This window comes from Haemaphysalis longicornis, unplaced genomic scaffold (genome assembly GCF_048455015.1).
Source record: "Haemaphysalis longicornis isolate Haplotype H1 unplaced genomic scaffold, Haemaphysalis longicornis Haplotype H1 scaffold_15, whole genome shotgun sequence".
NCBI lineage: Eukaryota > Metazoa > Arthropoda > Arachnida > Ixodida > Ixodidae > Haemaphysalis > Haemaphysalis longicornis.
Window position 1 is genome coordinate 15421546 of NW_027526257.1, and position 19112 is coordinate 15440657.

The 19112-nt window shown below is 46.3% G+C and overlaps 1 protein-coding gene across 1 annotated transcript in view; it reads right to left on the bottom strand.

The window, feature by feature from the left end:
- Positions 1-7404: 7404 nt before the first annotated feature.
- The window catches only part of LOC144165876 (sodium-dependent acetylcholine transporter-like), a 37378-nt gene continuing 25670 nt past the window's right edge, over positions 7405-19112 (bottom strand). The window contains exons 5-7 of the mRNA XM_077695631.1: positions 13964-14139; positions 12299-12428; positions 7405-7551 (exon numbers count right to left, since the gene is read on the bottom strand). Coding sequence (XP_077551757.1) covers positions 7405-7551; positions 12299-12428; positions 13964-14139 — 453 coding nt within the window. The remainder of the gene's footprint in view (positions 7552-12298; positions 12429-13963; positions 14140-19112) is intronic.

Below are 19112 nucleotides of genomic sequence, written 5' to 3' on the forward strand. Positions count from 1 at the left end.
AAGGTGTGACAGCGCATTTGTTCCTACTTATGCGCCATTTCGTTGTTTTGTTGCATGTAGCCTACAACTTTGCCATTTTCGCGGAGTTAGACTGAAATTACTGTGGGGGCAACAAGATGCTCGAGCCCACTATTTATCTGGTGCGCATAACGTTGTCACGTGCAACACATTACTAAATTAATTTTAGCGGCTTTATTTAAATTCTGTGACAATCGAAACAAGCCAGATTGGCTTTTGGAATGCGGATTTTAACTACAAAGTTGGTCGCTTAAATGACTAGTTATTTTCGAATATCCTGGATTTGCACCGATATTTGGGTGGGAAATAGGATCAACAGACACTAGCGAAATTCCAGAATAGGTCGTAAAAAATTTGTTCTTCAGTTTGGCTAGGGTGCTTTTATTGTGACAATGCTATTTTAACTGCAGAGGACCTTTCATCAAACTTTAGAATTAAGTTTTTTGTTCTTCAGTTTGGCTAGGGTGCTTTTATTGTGACAATGCTATTTTCACTGCAGAGGACCTTTCATCAAACTTTAGAAATAATGTTTGGGCATTCGAGGGATCTATCTAATCTAATAACTGGTGTTTTGTTCGTAGGCAGCGTTTCGGGTGAGAAAAAACGTTTGTGTGAAATGTAAATGGGCACAGCTTCAATCAAAGCGACAAAAGTGCGGCCATACTCTTGGTAGATGTTTTGGAAGTGGTTGAACCTCGCGATGCCCAGGTACATTGTGCCGGTCACACCCACGCTCTCGAGTGACACGTACAGGGCGTCTGACCACATCTGCGAAGATGAGAGGTGATGGTTATCAACCTTTTGATGCCCAAAGCCGTAATTTTAACATAGTATTGAACGCAAAGGGCTACAGATATCACAAATATGAAGTCCGAAAAAAACTAGGTTTATTACATTCAAAGTTGTACGTAACGAGAGCTAACCATTACTTGTAATCAATTACATTTTCTTGTAATTTGGTAATACAATGGATTAATTTATCGGAACTGCAACGTTTTGGGTAATTCAGTTACGTTTTCTTGTAATTTATTACCGGCAATCTATTACATTTTTTTCCGAAATAACGTTTTAACCTGTTCCTGCGGCAGTTCTCGTCCAGAAAAATATGCGACCGCTCTATAGGGACCATCCATCACGTCACATGTCACCGCAGCTTAGCTGTCATAACACCCAACACCGCAGCTTCCATAATTAGCACGGAGGGAAGGCCACACGAAGGTGCGCCTAGCTGCCCGGCTCGTATCTCTTTCCGTAGTTTCCGTCACTGGTGCTGTGTCGCCATCTATAGAGGCCTCTCGCAAGTTGCAACAACACGTGAGCAGCGACATTCGTTCTAATCAAGAAGCTATTTTGAAGAGCGGAGCTAAATGTTTAGACTGACACAATTCTATCCGAAGGAGACAGAAAACCCCAAAGCCCCAAGAATAAAATGTGGTTAGGGTGGTTCCGGAAATCAAACCCGGAACCTTTACGCCGTGAAACCAGCAATCTCACCACTGGGCAACCCAAACGCCCGAAGGGTACGGGTTAGTTGCGGTAGGGAACAATAACATGTGCAGCCAATCGGAAAGAAAAAAAAGCGATCCCCGCGGTTCGAGTCGAACACAGGTCCCCCTCGCGTTATGAAACTGGCATCTAATATCTAGCTGACTGAGCTATCATCGCGTCTCCAGCTCACAGCATTACCTTTGGGTTCTTATCGGGCGTGTTGGCTTTGGACTTGGATGCGAGTTCTAGCGCGGGCTAATGCGGTCCGCTTTAAGAGGAATGTCAAAGCTTTCGGACGAAATGGAACGGGCATGCCCGTAATAGAGAACTGCGGATGGTAAGTTTAGGGATAAATTTCAGGTGATGACATATGGAGCGGAAACTTCGCGCCTTACTAAACATCTTGAAAGCAAAATCGGGTCGGCTCAACGGCATAATGGAATAATGATCGGAGTAACAGTTGAAGACAGTAAACGAGCTTCCTTGATTGGTGAACAAAGTAGGCTTCATTTCTTTTTTAAATGGAAAAAGATATAGACTTGGGCTGGCCACGTAACTAAGCGCAATCACAATCGGTGGACTACCATGGTGACAGAGTGGACCACCGAGAGAAAGGGTCTAGAAAAAGAGGAAGAGGAAAAAGAGGAAGCATGGATTATGGTTCAATTGGTGAGCATATATGTAAAGTTAGCATTGCTACCATCTGTAATACGAAGAAATTGCACAATTTCGCCTACCTGCAATGAGCCCATCGAGCCTCTGGGCTCGATGTGAGCCGACACGCATAAACAAATTTGATTTTTTAGCGGGCAAAACTACATGCTTCTTTTTTAATTTTTGAAGGTACAGCTACCTTCGTTTGTAACCAGACAGCGATAAATGTCTAAAACTCTACCGATCCCGGGGGAAAATAATGTTTGGGTTGTTACTCTTGAGCAACGCTGGGCTTCAAAGGATTAACGGGACATTTTCGCAGAAAGTTTCATGAGTTGTAGCCAAGCCCTACGTGGACTTAAATCACAGCAATAAAGCTGATTACAGTGATACTTTGCGCGGGTTGGTACTTCATTGAACTCACGCTTACTGCAAGAACAACATGTCCAAGGGTGGAGAGTGACGACAAGCACAAGCGCTTGTCCGTGTCGCTACTCTTCGTCCGTCGTCCTGTGTGCGCGCTGTAAGAATTAGTTCATTACAGCAATTAGGCGATAGCAAATCCACTTGAAGAAACTTGGGTGCGCTGTAGCACTAGAAAGTGCTCAAGCGGGAAACCAGACAAGCAGGAACATAGAAATTATGAGCAATTCCACTCTGTGAAGGCAGATGACCAGCGATGCTTTTAGCACATGACGTACAGGTGAATCTAACTTTTGCTTGAAGTTATGAGCAAAAGGTTGTGATTACTAAGAAGGACTCATGGAGACAGGCCTAAACTTTTATTATGACTCCACTGAAGTTGAAAATGACGCCTATTCATAACTAATCTGCTCAAGATGCATATTTCAACAGGTGCAAAAAATTCGTCGTTTACGACGTGTTTACGACATTCGTCGTTTACGTCGTTGACGTTTATGACATGTTTGGATCTTGCGAATGGTCCCTATACTTCTAAAGTATTTACTGAAGATGCATATTCAAGAAGTGACCCTGATGTTCAAATGATGTTTTCAATGGCGTGTGAGTTTGGAGGTGATCGATCATAGAACACAGGCGTGGACCTTCGTTTTCCAATGTCTGCGTCATACAATGCCTCGCACTTCAGACATGGGGCTTTGGAAGTTAGAATGGCTAGTCCGGCCAATGAACAAAGACTCAGGCAAAGCTTCATTTGTTTTGACCTTACGTGCAAAATGGAGTGTTGATGCCTTTAAACGGAAAATAACTGCAAACTAGAGTGCGGAACTCACATGTCGTAAATACAATGTGTAGGAAGCGCGCCAGTACTGACGTTATTCTCCTGCCTTCTACTTTACACCTTCGTGAGCACAGAAGCCCAACGATGTGCCAAAAGAAGTTATTTCAGGGGTCGTCGTGTGGAAACAGTGTGTCCGGATTTCTATGCCTTAGTCGCAGTTGTTTATGCTACTGAACATGTGGCGAATATTTTTTCATGTGGCGACTAGTCTTACTTACAGTAGCTTGCTTTTTATTAGGCGAATGATATTACGGAATGTAGATACCCCGGAAACAAGCGACAGCGGCTATCTTTCCCTCAAGCTCAGCCGGGTCAAGCAAGAAAAAGCTCGTCGCTGGTCGCGGCGCCAACAGAAGCGCAACCGAGCACGCTCTAAGATTAGCTTAGAACTTGCTGAAATTAGCTAAGATTCTCTTAAGCTGCTGTATCAGAGCTTTTGAAACGGGTTATTGTGCGTACGACGTGTGACAACATCGAATACATCGGAAACACCCACATGCATAATAAACAGAATAAACAGGTCGGCATGTTATATCAGTGGCAGAAAGTATTTACTTTATTTTCATTTGCCCTTTAATAACCTTTAATTCGCGCAAAGAACTTTACAGCATATACTGCTTAAGGGACTCAAGTTTCTAATACATTTTTCTAATTACTCGAAAATAGCACTGGTTCTGTGTCATGAGCCGAGGGCTCGTAGAAGCAAAATTAGGGATGGAATTTGTGAGCAGAATGTAAACAACAGTGCAAAGGGCCACCCAAAATGTTTGAGAGGCGTTATCTTGCTAAAACAAGAGAGAAAAAATCAGGAAGATAAATTTGGGACCAAAAGAAACAGGCCAGGACCAAAGGCAAAGCGCCAAATAAACGAGATGAAATGACTACTAATACTCGACAAGAGTTTTTGGAGCGCCTCAAAATAGCCGAACCGAACGAAAAGTAGCCGCTCCATTGGATGACTAGCGAAGCTCGAGTTACACAAACGCTTAAACAAATGTACAAGTTCTTGTTGTGAGTCATGTTAGCAATGCCGGTGTCTTCACGTTATTAATCCCCTCTACAGCGCCAAGAATCGGCGCTTGACGCATTCGTTGGTGATGGAGAATATACATGGACGGTTTAAGCACAGATTCTTTACACCTCGCACTCTGGATGGTTTCGACACCTCGGGCCTCTGGCAGCCCTGACTATACGGGGCCTGTCCTACGACGACGTAAAAGCTAAATTCAGAATGACCGGCGCCGTGCCGACTTCAAACAGGTGCGTATAAACAAGCACGCACGCAAACACACAAATGCTGACACAGGAACGCCTCACACTTTTGCATGAGATTAGGGTGCTGGGCTTTGCACCACCACCGTTGCTGATGGAAACGAGAAATCCTCTGAACCTTAGCTCGAAACAGCTTCGCTGTAAAACCATTGGCAATGGGACAATCCTACGAAGGATGGGAGGAACCAGAAGAGAGCTCACCAATCCTAGGAGGCCCCGCATGTTGATTAGGATAATCAAATGTGTCGCTAAAAAGCGAGATCACACTGGATTATCATCAAATGACCCGAAAGCGAAAATAACCTAAACCCCAAGGAAGCACAGGAGTGAAGTTACCAGAAGTGTGTGCAGAAGGCATGAGGTGAGGCGAGCAGAGGCATGGCACCACGTTCTTCCCTGATATACGGTGTCATGATTTGATGTCCTCCTGGCCCATTTTATGCACCATTGTCCTAAGTAGCGACATCCAGGGAACGTGGCTGCAGATATCCAGCCATCTCCAGATATCGGAATGATGACGATTCAATTGATACCGGTGGCACATGCCATGACACCCTGACCCACCCCAAACCCTCATCACTACGCAAACGTCACAGTCACCACATGTCTGTGCCGTTCAACACCGACACAGTAGTAAGCCATGAAAAGACACCGTTAAAGGGACTTTTGTGAGCTACTTGACGCCCTGATCATCGACTCGGCAGGACGAAAAAGGGTAACGCGTGTAGTAGGTTGGATTTTATTATACTTATTACTAAATGTGGAAACCCCGGAAACAACTGATTGCATCTATCTGTCCTTCAAGCTCAGCCGGGTCAAGCGAGCAAAAGCTCTTCGCTGGTCGCTGCGCCAAAAGAAGCGCCAGCGATCACGCTTCGGCAGCCGACTGAGCCAATTCGCGAACCCGAAGGAAGCGCAGCCGAGCATGCTTCCATCGCCCGCCTAAGCAACGTTGAAGACAGTGCTTAGGGTACGCGTTTGAACACCTTTCTGGCCATGGAGTCGACGCTATAGGAGTCAGGCAGTGTTGCCAGCCCTAATACCACAAACCACAATCACTAAAACCTCTCGCGTGGCCTTGCGAGACTTAATGCATCTCGTTTGTTGGTGCAGAGAAATAATCCGAAAAACATTTTGTGAAAGACGAATTCGTAACGGCAAGCATTAGAAGCTTTGCTTTACATCTATTTCCGCATTTACGGAGGATTCCTGAATTTGTTTTGCGTCAACGTGCGAAATGTGGAGGTCTAGGTGTTGGAAAGTGGATCTTTTTTAGGGCACAAGTCAAGCGTTTTGTTGCGGCGGGGGCGAAACTTCCCTTGCTCATCAGCTGCGTAGCCCACAGCCCAACGACGCGTGACTTAGCTGAGGAAGGGAGAGTGGAAAATTTGCGGGAGACCACAAGGTACGATATGAGGTGTTTATATAAAGTACACAGGACACTAACGCGACAAAAAGAATCAAACGAATTCGTGCTTTTTAAAACGCACTCTTATTTCTATTTCTTGATTTTTTCGTGCTCCTATATTTCAGAATAACTCAGGGGAGTGTGGAATGCGACAAATGGCTGACATTGGTACCGTAAAATCTCGATACAGCGAATTTCAATGAACCGCTAAAAATAGTTCATTATTTTCAATAATCGTTATAGTGAAAAAATCAACAATGCGCGGTAATAATTGTGAACGTAAAAAAAGCATCTACCATTACTAGGAACACGTGCACAATCGCGTTAGCCTCTAACGCGGGTCTGGATGCACGTTTATTTGAAGAAATCGGTGATCTTTGCCCGACGTGTGCCACTCAACTGCTCGAAGACGAACGATTCGAAGCTGTCCACGTTCTTGTGCACTGCCGTGGTGGCATTGGTTTCTGGTGAGGCCGCTTTCTGGAAGGAGCGGTGCAGCTGGGTGATTTTTACCTGTCCTTCAAAATTGTTGCAACCATCTATGGTTCCATCCCCCACTTCTTCGAGGTGTAGATTTGTTTCTTCCCAGCGTCTACTTGACGAAGAATGTCCACTTTTTCTTGCAAAGAAAACTGCCTCCGTTTCTTTTTCGTGCTGCTTCTGGAGCTCATCGCACACGTAGAAACAAAAACAGGCGTTATGACTAGCGTGCCGACGTAGCTGCGTAGCTGGACTACTGAACAAAGGCGGCGACAGAGGCTATCATTGCGGCGAGACACCCCCAAGCGCAACCTAATGCGATAGAGCTAACGCGCATTTAGTGTGCTGATAATAATAGTTGTACATGCCCGCCATTAGTCGTCGTTCACACCAACACGAGAAATTTCGTACTCTCGCAATTCATTATTTTGAAGTGTTGTTTTATATAAGGAAGATGAAATTCGATGCGTTATTCTGCAATAATCGGTGTTCTGAAATTCGTAGTTGTGAAATATTTTTACATAGAAATTAATGGTTATTTGGTTGGGGATTTTCAAAATGTTCGTTCATCTGAAAAAAAATGGTTAATATAAGGTTCGCTATAACGGGATTTGACTGTAGCTGCGTATCTCTGTTGCGTACGCACGTAACTGCAAGTTTTACGTATATGTGTTCACAGTTCAGTAAATAGTTGAGAGTAAGTGCTTGTCCTGTGTATTATAAGTTTTTGTCTACAGTTGGAGGTATTGTGTAGTTGCTGAGAGCGCTACAGGAAACCTAAACCAAAATAAACACGGGGATGGCTTTTTTGAAGTCATACCCCTCAATTTTGTACCTCGATGTTGGCCAGAGCACTCCAGTCGGCGTAGAAGACCGAGAGAAGCCCGCCGAAGGCGCCGGTCAGAGTCAAAGCACGGGCAAGGAGTACCACGCCTGTCGTCACGTGCACCAGCAGCATCGCGTAGAAGAACTGCGTACAAGCAGAAACAGCAAGGGCCGCGATGACTGGCATGCAAACGCTGCACCATGCCTGGTGGTGTCAAAGAACAGGGCAAGAAGGGCCTAACAAACATTGTAACCCACGATGCCTTAGGCATGTATAATCCGGACTAGCGTTGAAAGGCTTTTGAACTTTTGGTCAACTTCGGAGGACAACTGTCACGCTAGGACCGCCTTATCACTTATTATGTCTGCAGGCAATGTCACGGTGTAAACAAAAACTTGCACATATGGACGTTACCTTGAATTATATCAACGTTTAGGGCAGTGGGGTTTCATGTCGGTGTATTGGCCGTAATTCTCAGCGCACAAACTAGTTTTGGCAAATTGAATGTGGCCCTCATGAATTGCCGTGTTATTCGCCTCTTTTTAAGGCCAGTGATTTGTGCGGAGCCTTCGCCTAGAGTATAGCACTGCACGCAGCAGCAACCCTCCAATCGCCGCAAAATTGATTCCTCACGCAGAAGCCACGTTGCACAGTTTCTTTATTTTCATAATTAGGGCCTTCTTCTTAGCCAGGGGAGTTATTTTTTGTTATTTGAACGCGCACTATAGCATACTCCATGAGTAATAAAAACAAATTTAATAACTGTAATGTAACTACATTTCTAGTTTATTTCATATTTTTTGTCTCTACAGCAGCGATGAGATAACTGCTGCAAGGTCAGCCACATTGAATGTGAGTCCACATAGTGGCGACTTCGCCAAGGGAAGACACACCGGGATATTCTAGTGCAGTGAGTCTTTTGTGTTTCCCGGGCAGAAAACGAATGCTTTCACAACAGTGCAAGACAATATGCAAGCCTCCGCGAACTGATTGCATTAAAAACAAGCACACAGCGAATTATTCTTTCCCCCGCCACTGATTCCCTCTGATAGGGCTTGTAGATTATGTTACAGAGATTGTGACAATGTTTTATCACCTTACATGACGTACATAGAGCTGTAAAAAATGCAGAGTGTGCGTGTACTAACGCTCGCGTATACGCTTGCTACGGCATTCCTACCATCACTGTCATAGTCATAATGACCTCACTTTTATGGGCCCTGCATTCATGGATGATATTAAAATATATTGGCAAGAGGATACAGCTGCGGTTCCTCCCCCTGGAATATAACAACAATATATACCGTTAAATGTAGGAGTACTGAAACTTAAATCCTGTGTATATTTCGCTCATGGCTCTAGCTCTAAATATGCGAGTCAGGCAAGTTCAGCGCGAACATTTGTTAGTCGCGCGTGAGTCTTCACTTTAATTGAATGCTGCAACCGTCTTCGCTTGCGACCATGTACCGGAGTGGAACCACGGAGCCTGATGGGGAAGTAGTCCTTAAATTGCACTTGACAAATTAACCATAGCTATTAAAACTCATGTTAGAATGATGGCATGCGGCTCATCTTTTTCTCTGAGCGCGAATGCTAGCAGAGCCGATGCACGCCATAGCACAGGTTTTCTTCGCAAGGCCAATTGACAGCAACACGAAAGAGCGCTCATGTGGCCGAGTGCACATTTTATTCGTACACTTAGACGAAGGAACCCCTTGAAGCGGTGATGATCGTTATGTACAGGTGGTGATGCCGAGGTCATCGCAGCAAGCACTTATGGCAGTGTGCTGATTTTGAGGAGCATCGGTGATTTCGTGAAGAGCACAGCAAACGTAGTCAAAGTGTCTCATATAATTCTCTTTTTTCAATAGCAGGCTTGTTAAAGCTTCAGCTTGGTACGTTGGTGTTCGCAAAAGTATACCAAGATAAAAACTGACCGCGTATCAAGTCCTTTCGTTGCAAATGTTGTCAAAAGATGATAGTTTTTCTAGACATTTGCCAGGAAATGCCCCCCTTTGCTTTCCAGCTCACGTCTCATGCTGTTCTTGTTCCATCGCGCACATACCGAGGTAAACACACTAAAGGTTTGCTCAAGGCGATTAGAATTTACCGCGTTCCACTGCTACAGGCCGGGTTCCTCTATGCCAGCGGTACAGTACGGCGGAGACGCTAGTGAATCGAGGCGGCCGACTTCAAGATTTATAGAATCGCATTGCCGTGCTCCCCGGGTGTTCCAAGAAGAACGTGTAACCTAGCTAGTGGAACCTTTCATTGCTGTTGCCTCGAGATTTCTCATATGCCGCCACGAGGTGGCCCGGGCAACAGCAGGCGGCGGTTTTCTGCAGATGTAGAATATAATTTGCTATCAAAAAGCCATGCATCTATGAATTTTTTAATAAAGGAACACTGTAAATATTCCTTGCGAATTGATTTTCGGTCTGATATTTGCGTAATGTCTTGTTCATGTTCAACAAAGTTGACAAGTAGGAACATATAAACCGGGCTTACACGCTGACGTTTGGCTGTGAGTATATAAGACTATTGAGCAGTATACATTTTACTTTGGCCGGGTGGCTGAATCGAGTCACAGACAGACATAGCGACAGACTAAAATTTCTGGGTTTAAATATACACAGCTAAGTGCAAGTGGTGCGGCGCCGCAGCCGCCACGCTCCAACACATGGTTTGGGCGTGTCCCAGTAAACCGGAGACACCACATGTACGCATTACGAGGCACGAGCAATGGGAGGCCGCGCTGCTTAGCTCCCAACCCGACGTCCAAACAGCGGTCGTCCAGCTGGTGAAAGACGCCGCCAGGCCCATGGGTTCCTGACTGCCGTCTGAAGGGACGAGGACACTGCCACTCCGAAGCAGTGACTCCGTCTTAACAGAGACGAGTATAATAAAGTTTTTTCATCATCATCATCAAGTAGCCCAAAAAAGACCATCGTTTTTAAAAACCTCCGGCGCGAGGCGCCCGTCAGTATACCTTCACCGTGCCAGGTAGGCGGAGTCAAGCCTCGTCTATGTATTACGTCACCTCGCGCCCCGGCGCCGCTCGACTTTGAAGAACACACCGGCGTTCGCGTGCTCTTCCGCTCGCTGGTACACGTGGTTTTGCGCCTGAACTGGGAAGCCCAGAACGCTACAGAAGCTATCGATACAGACGCCGAATTTGCGAAGTCGGATGCCGCTGGTTCTAGCACGCACGTGCTAACGCGGTGCATCTTGGGAGAGATGTGAAATCATGCGGACAAAACGATCAGGGCCTGCCGTCATTAAGAACTTTGAGCGTAAAGTACGGAATAACATTTGAAGTGCAACAACCGGGTCTCCGATGAAGGGAGAGAGGCGGCCAGCTCTGAGCACTTTCTCCAGCTCTGCACAACTTGTGTAAGCGGCGGCAATTCTTTTAGATGCGACTGCATCTCATTCACTCGCCTTGTCCCTCCATACGGGGTTGTCCGTCCACACCCCTCCCCCTACACTATAAAAAAATAATAGTTAGCGGCGCCCGGTTTCGATCCCACGACCCTGTGGGCGGAACGCGAGGTACATGGTGCTCTTCCCACTGAGCCACAAAACCGAGACAGAAACGAATGCTACGAACGCGCCTTAAATCCTTGACTCATTCAAACTACGTCAAGATGCTACTGATACAACGCATGATGAGGCAATGATTAACACTTGCAATAAAAGAAAAGAAGCTCCCACTTACAGCAACAATGATGGAGTAAAGGTCGCTGTGACAGCGAAACCCCAAACATACCACTTAGAGAGACTGACCAAGATTGGCCAATAGAACATAATATTAATCATAAAACATAATAATCATACGCGTTCCCGACACGTTTCACGCGATTTCAGAATCAATCTAACGGAAACACCAATTGAACCCCACCATGTGTCGCATCTACACAGGGTTCCCCTCGCGGGGAGGTGGTCGCAATTTTTTTTTATTCTGCACAAGCTGTCGGCTATTTTTTACGGAGCACCGTTAGGAGACGCTTACGCCCGAAGCTGCATTTTCGCTTTATGCTAAACAAAGAAGACTTCCTTATTCAGGCTTATTTCTGAAGCGATGCCGTTTAGGCTGGTGGTTTGGCCGGCGAACTTGCGAGGGAAAACGTCGACGAGCGATGACGATATCGTGCGCACCGGCACCTTAGCTTTACCGTAGATGTTCCTCGTCGTGCTCGGGCGGGACCCGTGTAGCCACCTGTCAGAGGCGCGATGCAGCTGGTACAGACACGGATTTGGTAAAGGGTCGTAGGGAGGTGCAAAAATAACTGTAAAAATCACGGCTTTAGAAACACGTCACGGGGTGGCTTGCTCTATCGCCTCTTGGCACGAGTGGTGCAAGTTTTGACCGCGAAAAGAGAAGAATTCATACCAAATCGAAAGGAGCCAAAAGGCCAAGGAGCGGTTGCGTTAATTTCCTAAATATTGTTCCACACGTCAGGCCACGTAGACCGAACGGTGGCCACCGAACGACTTCCCGAAGTTTCAACAAAGGTGCACCCTCCTCTACTCTTGGAGCTTCACCGAAAAGTCAGTGGGCACGCGTATAATGTACATACTTCAATGACCGGGTATGCATTGCCCTTTGGGGGGTAGGGGGGGGGCAACGACGACACGGCGCAAAAAAAAAAAACAAAAAAAAAACTTGACCGTAGCTCGGAGAACTAGACCCACAAAAAACCTGGCTCCAACATAACCGCACATAAACATAGTAGAACAAAGACAAAGCTACGGGGGCTTCCAGCATAGCTTTGGGCCCAGTTTTTGCGCTTTGAAGGTTCCCCAATTTTTTTCTGATACAAAAAAAAATGGTCAGTATCTTAAAACTTGTGTGAACAGCTAGGAGTTTACAAATAGCGGGGCAGCTTACGTTCTTGACGGTGGTGAATCCCCGGTTGGCAAGGGCGAACACCAGCATCCACACAGCGGCCAGCGAGAGTAAGGGCTGCGCTCGAATCTCGTCGAACCCTTCTGCGGACCAGCCGATGCCAGCACGACGCCTGCAGGGATACGCGTGTGGAGGGATCAACAGGATGGCCACAGCTTTGTAGCTGGGTAGGTTATCAGTAGTATCTCTATAATCGACGCTATCATCGCCCAGTCATCCAATATAAGTGAAGCTGAACTTTCAATGAGTTACATTTGATACAACAGCCACGAAGCGTGTCACGAAAAAGGTTTCCTGGTGTTTTCTTGCCGGCGGTGATTCGCACACGGCTATGCTGCTCTGTGCCCATAACGGGCCATTCGCTAGTTCGTGCTGGTGGAATGGCCTGTTTGGGCGTTTCTTTTTTATTCTCAGATTTTGTAAGCCTTATCTACTCATTTTTCGATAGGCGCCCAACACAGCATCGATTTGTTGGCCATGACGAGATTTGGTCTTCCTGGGGGCTAAGATCACCGCGTCAAAATCAACAGTGGCGATAGTATGCGAAAATTGGCATTATACCGCACGGAGGCATATGGGGTTTAACCACACCGAGAACTCCTTCACAGAACAAATACAGCTCCAATTATGCTGCCGTCACTTAATGGTTTGGTACCAGCTCATTAGTACCTGATGAAAGTGGAAAAAGGACTGAATGAAGCGACACGGGTTGCTCAATGATGGGCATTTACGACTCAGTTAAAATATGTTAGTTTACTTCAACAATTGAATTTAAAAGACTGTTTAAAAGTCTGGTGCAGTGTTTTTCCCGTTCTTGTTGTATGCTAAATGACACCAAACAGCTGGTTCTGTGGGCCATGGGTGGAGGGGAATTGTGTTCGTCTTTCAAAGCTTTTCCTTGGCGATATGAGACATCCCTTCAAGTATCTCTTGAGCACTGATGAGAGCTTCCTTATCTTACTCGATTCAAATTCTTCCTCCACCCTCCAGAAACTGATGCTAACACACAAAAAAAAACCTACTTGGTTACACGGCGCCAAATGGCCGGCGTGGAAGAACAACCTATATATATATATATATATATATATATATATATATATATATATATATATATATATACGATAAAAATTTCCTGATTAGAAATCGAACTATTACCAACCGGCCTATGACGAAAAGCAGTGAGGAGGTTGTCCATCTGAGGCGTTCTGTTACAAATGAATTGGACGCCATGTAAGACGACCGAACCTGCGAGGAGGCTTAAAGTACTGGTATGCGGTATCTCCATTGCTTTGGGATACGACCCTTTCGGCCATCGGCCCTTCGTTATGGCCGTTTGTTATCAGGCCGGTTTGTAACAGGGGCACATTTCTGCAAAGTAAATCAGTGGTTCGTGCGTGTTTGTGTGTGCGTGTGAGTGTCCGGGCAGTAACGGGATGGAAGTAAAGTGTTGGTATGGGAGAGGTGGAATAGGAGGAATCTCCGGCGCTCAAACCAGCATTTGTGCCTAAAACGAAAAGTTATATTAGGATACCAATATTAAAGTACTCACCATTATAGAATCGTACTTCTAGAGAGCACTACTTCAATATAAAGCAGGTTCAAGCAGAAACAATGAGTGAGCACCAGCCTTGGTGACTTGAAACTGACATGTGGTGATCGTGGAGAGGGTCGTAGACTTCCGGCACGCAAGCAGCTGCGCCTTGGCGGTACTCGCGAGCAGGAACCAATGCCAACAGGTCTCCGTTCGAGGCCGGGAGTCCCCGGTCGAGCTGCTGGCGTCGGAACGATTCGACCAGGCGACCGCGCACGCTCTTGCACAGCGGCTGCACAAAAGTCACGCAAAAAGTAAAAAGGTGCCAAAAGTCAGGAATCCATCAACCGTGGCTAGAAGCTGTGCAACCCGAACCGATTTTAGGAAAGCTCTGTATTCCATGCCCGGAAAATAGCAGTCAAACACGAAAAGGCTTCTGAAAGTTTTGGTTACGTATTCTGCTCTCTAGATCACCTGGACCTGCAGCAACTAATGTATAAATGACTTCAATTGACTTATTCGAGGTGTGAACAAGGATTTTTTCGGCAACCGAATGCGAATATACAATTTAAATAACATCGAATATGAAGTCGAATAGGAACATGTTTTGCAACCCCTTTTTTTTAACCACGCATGTCGTTAAAGGTGCGGCTACTTTCGGGCGCAGCAAACGCGTGCGGCGAAATAATAACTAGAACGCGTATCTACCATTCCATGTATAGCAGTCCTTGACACTGCAAGGCATTATGTATTTTAACAGCTATCGCCCGTTCGGGAGCACTTTATTCACACTGTTCGACATCTCGAATGTCTACTCAAGCCTTACAAGTACATTGACGATCTGTTCGAGTTGCACATAAAATTTTGAGTAACATCTGGTCAAACACATACATAAATACATAGGTAACATATATGCATACATGCATACATACATGAGTGGGTACATCCATACGCCCACACATACATCTGTAGCTATAAACTGGAGTGCCGAATACACTAAAGGACTTATACATCTAAGTCCAGACAAAACTGATGGGCCTAGACCGAAGTTTCGGGGCTACAATTCTTCCATGGCTTAGGGACCAAATAAAGTGGTTTTTTCGCTGAAATATACTTGACTAACATAGAAAATGAAGAAAATTGTGTTTTCGCAAATTGCTGAGTGTATCGCCCACCTCAACCGATACCGAAATGCTTCTTGCTGATATATGTAGCCGGGAAACATCTCTCAGTAGCAGTTTTGTGCTTTTGTCCGAACCAACTCCAGTGATGGGAATCTGCATTTAGGAGCTAATTCGATGTTTTTAATGATTCCCCGACATGTTTCCCTGTGTGGCATAGCCTATTGATTTTTGATAACCTATGTTACTCATGCAAAGGCACAAAACAATCTCGAAGGACTTCGCTGTCCGACGCCGCAAAAAAGGCGCAAAGTATTTGTTTGAAATTGCACCCCTGACCAGGAGAAAAGCTCTAAAGGCAATGACTACGCATGATTAAACTGGCAATTCTAGGCCTTCTAATTTCGAGACCGCATTCCTGATATGGTGGAGCTCATCATTGCTGTATTTCCTAGAAATTAAACTACAGAGAAAGTGAAAAGCACATATTGTTTTAAAGCGCAGCTCTTTATCTAGCACTCCTCCGAGAATTTCGAAAACGTATAGCAGAAAGCCTAACTTTCTCTGACAACGATGGTGATCGGGGAAGGGCCTTAAGAAAATGTTTTTCGGGCTCGGAAAGGAACCTAGGTGCCTCGAGTTATGAAGCCGACGTCTACCCGATTGCGTCATTCAGACGCGGACAAAGTAGTTTGGATTTGGAGAGGGCTGCATGGACGTGCTAATGTTAGAAAGATCCTGCACCCCTCCATATGTTGGCAGGCTCACTCACGAGTGCACCCACACACACTCCGCTCCCCCCTCTAGAGTGATTTGAGAGTGAGCTTCGCCATCGTTTTGTGACTGGCCATCGCCTCCGGTATTTTTGCAATGCTTAAGGCATCAGCCCCGAGCGGCCAACCAAACCCATTTCTTTTATTTCTGCCCCTCTCTCCCAACTGCTAGTTTTTCCAGTGATTTAGTCATTATGACCGGTAAATCTTGGGGTGACGCGTTGTGGAAAGCGGAAACGTAGGAAAAACGCGGTCCACTGCTACGCTAACTTTTCTATCGCTGGCCGTACCACCCGTACTTCGGCAATCTGAAACATCAGTTGCCTTGACAACAAGGCACAAGCCGCTCTTGAATGCAGTTACGATAGTGCGATCCCGGTTAAGCTTGGTGGCCCAGCTTACATGTGGCTGAAACAGGCGTTCCACACACTTCTATTGTGGAGCGGTGGCATTGAAAAATATTGGCCCAGCTTGCACTACTGGTGGAATGCTGGATAAACAGGAAAGCTGGCGGCCCCTCGCCCTTCGTCGGAGACCCTGCCGTTGCATTATTATCATCAGCAGCAGCAGCACCACCAGCCAACTAAATTCAATGCTGGACGAAGGCCTATCCCATCGACCTCCAACCACTCCTGTTCGGCACCACTGGAGTGCATTCTTTCCCTCCGAATTTCCTTATTTTTTCCACGCGTAGAGTAACTGCCCTTCCTCTGGTTTTAGGCCCGTCTGTCACTGTCCATTCTGCAACCCTGGTAGCCCACAAATTGTCATTTCGCCTAATTAGGTGACCAGCCAAAGTCCATTTTTTTAGGTGCGGAGCACCCTAGGATCTCACAATTTCCGTCCGCGTCCGTGCGCATAGCATTTACAATCGCAAACAATTACACAGGCACCGGCATGCAGGATTCGAGCCCGTGTCTGGAAGACCAGAGTTAGTGTCAGTCGTCTTACCCATTCGGCTACGAACGTGAGTTAGTACCCGAGAGTCAAACGTCTTACTCCCTCTCCCGTAACTTTACGGAGTACATTAGGACCTCCCAATGTCCGTCCGCGTCCATCCGCGCGCACATTACCATCAACCGAAAATCTGTGCGGAAACTATCTGAAAGGGTACGAGAACACTCCAAAACACTCGAAAACAGGCACAAACATAACCTTGCAAAGAGAAAACGCGCAAAAACACCGGTGTAGTCAGGTTGTGATCAAGTTGTAATACACAGTGACTGAATCGAACTACGCTAAACGGCGCTACGCGTAAGCACGAGATGGCGCCGCGGTGCGCCGCATATATAAGCCAATTCAGGAAATCACACGCCCTCTTCCCGCCATGGACGGAAACGAACGTTAAGAAGCGCACACTGCTGCTCAACGTCTAAGAGGACAACGAGCTTCCTCGAATACGAAAGCGCGGCAAGCGGAGGCAAAGCGACTAAAATCGAATGACGATCGGGGCGCATATCGGATGTCACTCGGGGCGCAACTTGGATGTCATTTCGAGTCCCCGTACTCCTCACCCTCGCCATCATCCACGGAGTGGAGATGCTGCCACTTTTTTTATTATTTGAACTGTGATACCTTCTACTGTAGTTTGTTAGATCGGATGAAGCTTGTTACTTCCTCTCGAAATGTTACTCCGATCATTATTCATTCAATGGCCCGTTGAGCTGACCTGACTTCTCTTTCCATTTCTTTAGTAGGGCGCCGAGTTCCCGCTCCATATGTCATCACCTCACATTTATTGGTGAAATTGCCGCCGAAGGTTCTCATGACTGGCAGGCCTGGTTCATTCCGTCCGCATGCTTTCACATTTATCCTAAGGTTGATTACGTTACCATGCGCTGAAACCCGCGGCCAAGGTAAAAGCCAACGCCCGCGCTACGAACCCAAAAGAAATGCCGTTCGCCCGGAATGCGGTGACACCTCAATCGGATCCACACCGTTGGCAACACGCGAGGGACCCAGTTTCAATTCCCACCAAGAAGAGTGTTCTTTTAAAGACGCTAGTCTTTATTGGGCTACTTGAACGCAAAATTTTGGTCCGTTTATAGTGCCTGTCTGTAACGCCAATCAGCAACCCGGCCAAAGTAAACATAATCTTCACAATGGGTTTATATACCCACAGCCCAATTTAAACGTCTAAGTCCGGTTGCAATGTTCGTACTAGGCAACATTGGTAGACAAGAATAAAACATTACACAAATGTGAGGCGGAAAATCAATACATAAGTTACTTGGGAGTGCTTATAACAAATTTATGGAAGCTTTGTTCGAACAAAATACTGCACCTGATGCATAAAAACAATTCACTCTGTTGCCTGCTGTCGCCTCCGCCACTATGGGTTTTAGGGGAATTTAAAGAAATCAAACGACGCCAGTTACGAAAGGTTCCACTAGATAGGTTCCACGTTCCGCTTCGAACGCACGTGGACAAAGGCAACTTGAAGTAGGGCGCCTAGATTCACGCGCGTGTCCGTCGTGCGGCAGCTCTGGCATCGAGGCAGCCTACCTGGAGCAGTAGAACGCGGTAAATTTAAATTGACTTGAGTCAACCTCTAGAATATTTACCTTGGGAAGAGCGGGACCGGAAAGGAACAGCATGAAAGGTGAGCGGGAAAGCGAAGGGAGGGATTTACTTTGCAAATGTTGACGAATGACGATCGTCTTTTGTCGACTTTTGCAACGAAAAGAGCCAATACGCGGCCGAGTTTTTCTGATGGAAGATAAAAACGAATTCGGATGTCTGGAGATTTCGGTGCATCCTAAAACTCTCAAGGTGCTCGAAATTATTTTTGATTCCTCCACTACAGCATGCTTCATAGTCATAGCCATTGCTGAGCTTAACCTATCAGTGTCATTTTAGTAGCGATGTCAATGGTGCCGCCTTGAAGATTTGCACGGAGTAAAATGATTCGTGTGGTTTACAAATATAAGGCGCAGTTAAAATTTCTATGCTGTTAAGAAAGGAAAAATGAATGTGAATGCGAAGCATTAGTCACAGTGGTGAGTTTTGAGTGAATGTGTTGGGGGATGAGAGCGGTGGACGTGAGTCCAATTGCGTGTGAGTGGCGAATGCGAGTCGTGAGCGCGAGTGCTAGTGAGATTTAGTTGCGAATGGTGTGGTGAGCGCGAGTGTGAATACGTGCGAGTGGCAAATGCATGGGCTGAGTGCGAGGCGGGTGAGTGAGAGCGAAAATGCGAGCGATCAGTTTGAGAGCGAGTGAGTGCGGGTGGTGACGACGAGTAGTGAGCGTGGGCGCGAGTGAACGCTAGTGGTGACGACCAGTGGTGAGCGCGAGTGCTAGTGAGTCCAAGTGGTCATGACGAGTGGTGAGCCTGAACACGAGTGAGTGCGAGTGTTGATAGTGAGGGGTG